The sequence below is a fragment of the Temnothorax curvispinosus genome, unplaced genomic scaffold (assembly GCF_003070985.1).
Source record: "Temnothorax curvispinosus isolate PA1 unplaced genomic scaffold, ASM307098v1 QBEX01008078.1, whole genome shotgun sequence".
Classification (NCBI taxonomy): domain Eukaryota; kingdom Metazoa; phylum Arthropoda; class Insecta; order Hymenoptera; family Formicidae; genus Temnothorax; species Temnothorax curvispinosus.
Window position 1 is genome coordinate 14,164 of NW_020217858.1, and position 3,521 is coordinate 17,684.

A 3,521-nucleotide genomic window follows, 5' to 3' on the forward strand; every position below is an offset into this window, starting at 1 on the left:
AAAATCACATCAGAAAATAATCATTAACCGTAACGTGGGGAAGATCACACCTCCGTACGGTCACAGCGTTTCCGGTAGTCTACCCTTATTCTATCCCATCCCTTATCCTCTAACCATGTTTCACATAACCCTATATAATCGAAACCTACTATGTAATTCTAAAAATCTTTGTCCTGCCTCTCGATACCCGTTACATTCCAAAAAATTATTTTTTGCCTATTTTCATTCTTCAGCTGCTTCACTTTTCCGACCTCCATTCGTGTTGTTTGCCTATTGTCATCTTAAATGTCATAATTTGCTGTTTTTTTTTCCTAACTTGGCAGCCATCTAGAAATTTTTCTTTTCTCTTAGTTCTCCTGCTTCCTCGCTCCACACATACTGCTTTTCTCCTATACTCATCTTTTTATATCCTACTTTAACTATCTTCCCATCTTCTTTCTCTATTCTTGCACGCTCTCTTATTTTTCTCTGCACCTCTCTCTCCGTCTTCGTCATATCATGGTCAATAAAGATTCTGCCTTCAGATTTGTCCTTTAATTTCTTCTTCTCTTTCATTATCTTCTCTTTGGTTTCCCAGTCCTCCAATTCTATTATTACCACTTCTCTACCTTCCATTCCCGCAGTTTGAATACTCTTTACATTTTAACAACTTCAAAAAATTACTCGACCCCACTGGCCATTACTCCTTTATTCTTTTTCTTCACAACGTTTCGGCCTCAATCAGGCCCTTTTCAAGTGAGATGTTTTACATCAAGCAACAACAGTTGTAGTTGTAAAACATCTCACTTGAAAAGGGCCTGATTGAGGCCAAAATGTTGTGAAGAGGAATAATAAAGGAGTAATGGCCAGGGGGGTCGAATAATTTTTTGAAGTTGTTATTTTTATATGTACTAGCGAACCTAATACCATATGTACCTCCTTTCCTCCTCGCGACTCTTCGTTTCCTTTATTTTGCTTTACTAATTTCGCTACTTTCTCCACTACTTTTTCTATATTTTCTACTTTAGCAACTCCGGTTTTTCCTCTCCGTCTCTCCATCTCTTTCATTCTGTCTTCCATCTCCACCAGCTTCTTCTCCATTCTATCCACTCTCAGCTCCCAGTTTTCTTTTATTTCCTTTATCTCGTTCCTCAATTCTACCATTTCTATTTTAAGTTCCCTCAGCATCCCCATCAGTGTTCCTTCTTCATTCTTCATCCCCCTCTCCTCTCCTGTCTGCTTCAAACCTGGTGGTGTTCTATTCATCATATTACTTTTCTTAAATATTTCATCCGCCAGTCTTTCCCTCTCTTCTCGTTTCTTCTTGTTATGTTCCTTCTCCTTCTCCTTATCTTTACCTCGTACGTAATCCAGTATGCTCAACGAATCTGCTCTTTCCCTTCCTTTCAGTTCTCTCGTGGTCTTCTTTTTGCCTGTGCTTTGCACTTCTTTCGACATGTAGACGGAGCTTAAGCACGTCTGCCAAGTAGGGATCCTTTAATGAGGGATAGGACACCGAGGCTGCAGGATGCGGATTAGTCGTCCACCATTAATGGGATATTTCCGCTTTGAATATATTTTAGTAAAGATAGTGTATAGTACATGTCAATTTATGACATATGACCACAGTATAACTGTATGTACATAATGACTACGTTTACACGGCTCGATTTATGGCGAAGTTATAACATCGATGTTATAACTATCTGACGTTAAATGCCGTGTAAACGCTCTTTTACAACGAATTCGTTACCACATTGATGTAATAATTTCGTCGTAAAAGAGCGCGTTTACACGGCATTTAACGTCAGTAGTTATAACATCAATCATCAATGTTATAACTTCGGCGTAAATCGAGCCATGTAAACGTATTCACTGTGTCATAACTGATAAAGTGAGCAAGAGAAAAAATAAAAGTGCAAGCAAGAAGGAAAGAGTACGCTCACTTTTGCACAAGATAAAGAGTTGCAGAGCAATAGAGACGGAGAAATGAAAGATATGTGGGAGGGAAAGAGCAAAAGAGATATCCTGATAGCACTGACAATCCAAATAAGAGATATGAAGGATATGCTTACGCAGGAAAATAAAGAAATTAGAAGGAAGGTGCAACAGTTGAAAGAAGAATTGTATGCTGAAAGAGAGAGAAATATCTTGAGAGAAAAGGAACTAGAAAAAGAAATAGAGGGAAAGCTCAAGGATTTTGAGAAGAAATTATTGGAAAGCGAGCAAGCAAATAAAATTAAAACAATAGAAGCCAGACTTAGTAAGATCGAGGAAGGCAATCAGAAAAATATACCGGGAACAAGCGAAAATACAGATGAATTGAGGAAACAAGTAAAGGAAATAAAAATCATGATGGAGAAAAAAGACAGAGAAGAAAGAAAGAATAATATTATTATTAAAGGCCTGAATGTAGGAAAGGAAAGAAAAGGCTTGGAAAAGGAAGTAGAAGAATTTGTGAAAGAACGGTTGGGAGTAGAGGCGAAGATGGAAAGAGCGAGATTAGTAGGAGGAGGAAAAATAATACAGGCAAAAATAAGGGATCAAGAAAATAAAAGAAAAATAATGGAAAGCAAAAGCCGACTGGGAAAAGAAGAAATCTACATTGAAAATGACAGAACGGTAAAGGAAAGGGAAACACAAAGGGAGATTGTGAAGATGGCAAAAGAACAGAGAGCGCAAGAAAAGGAAGTGGTAGTTAGATATTGGAAGCTAAAAATAAAAGATAAATGGTACAGATGGAACGAGGCCAAAGCAAGGTTAGAATTGCAGACGTTTTTCCAGTCAGAGGACGGCGGAAGAGGCGAAGACGAAGGCATGAGAATGGAGTAGAGGAGGACAAGAAGATACATAATAAGAATAATGAACGCAAGGAAGGTAAGAGGAAAATAAGTATAATGTTCTGGAATGTGGCTGGATTAACAAGGAAAGATAGAGATTTCTGGGACTACGTGAAAGTTTTCGACATAGTTGTCACGTTCTGACTGTTATAGTTCGTCCGTTTTTTGGTCAATGCATTTAAGCAATTTACCAGGGATTTGGACAAGTCGTGTGGAGGATATTATTAATATATTTATTATTCGGGACCGAAAAGATATCTGAGTTTATACGTATGGTAACGAGGATCAGCTTTATTTATTTGGTTATAATTAGGATAATCAACGTCGAAATCGACAGGAATAGGTTTAAAGGGGGGTGCGTTTTCTAGTTGTTGCAATTGTTGGAGGAAGGGGAGAGGATCTTGATTAGAAATGACTGCTTGCTTGATCTGGAATCTGATTCGTTTAATACGAACGCGCCTACCTCCTTTCTTCGTCATTCAGCCGCGTTCGCGAAAATGAATTTTAAGCTCGCCACACTCTTCGGCAGCGCTCAAAACTAATCCGCCACACCCTCTGCTTGCCACACTCTTCGTCAGCGCTCAGATCGTCAGCGTAGAGGTCAAATTCACTTTCGGGAATTGTCGAAATTATTATCTTTTTCTGGGAACCAACTCCGTAATCGCCACGCTTTCGGCAGCGAAAGTACTGGATCGCCACACT

General features: G+C 38.9%; 1 protein-coding gene across 1 annotated transcript; it reads left to right on the forward strand.

Moving 5' to 3' along the window:
• The first annotated feature begins 1,968 nt into the window (after positions 1 to 1,968).
• On the forward strand, positions 1,969 to 2,811 carry LOC112457669 (cilia- and flagella-associated protein 45-like). The gene has a single exon (XM_025020848.1). It carries the CDS (start codon positions 1,969 to 1,971, stop codon positions 2,809 to 2,811), a length of 843 nt encoding a protein of 280 aa, XP_024876616.1.
• The last annotated feature ends 710 nt before the right edge of the window (positions 2,812 to 3,521 follow it).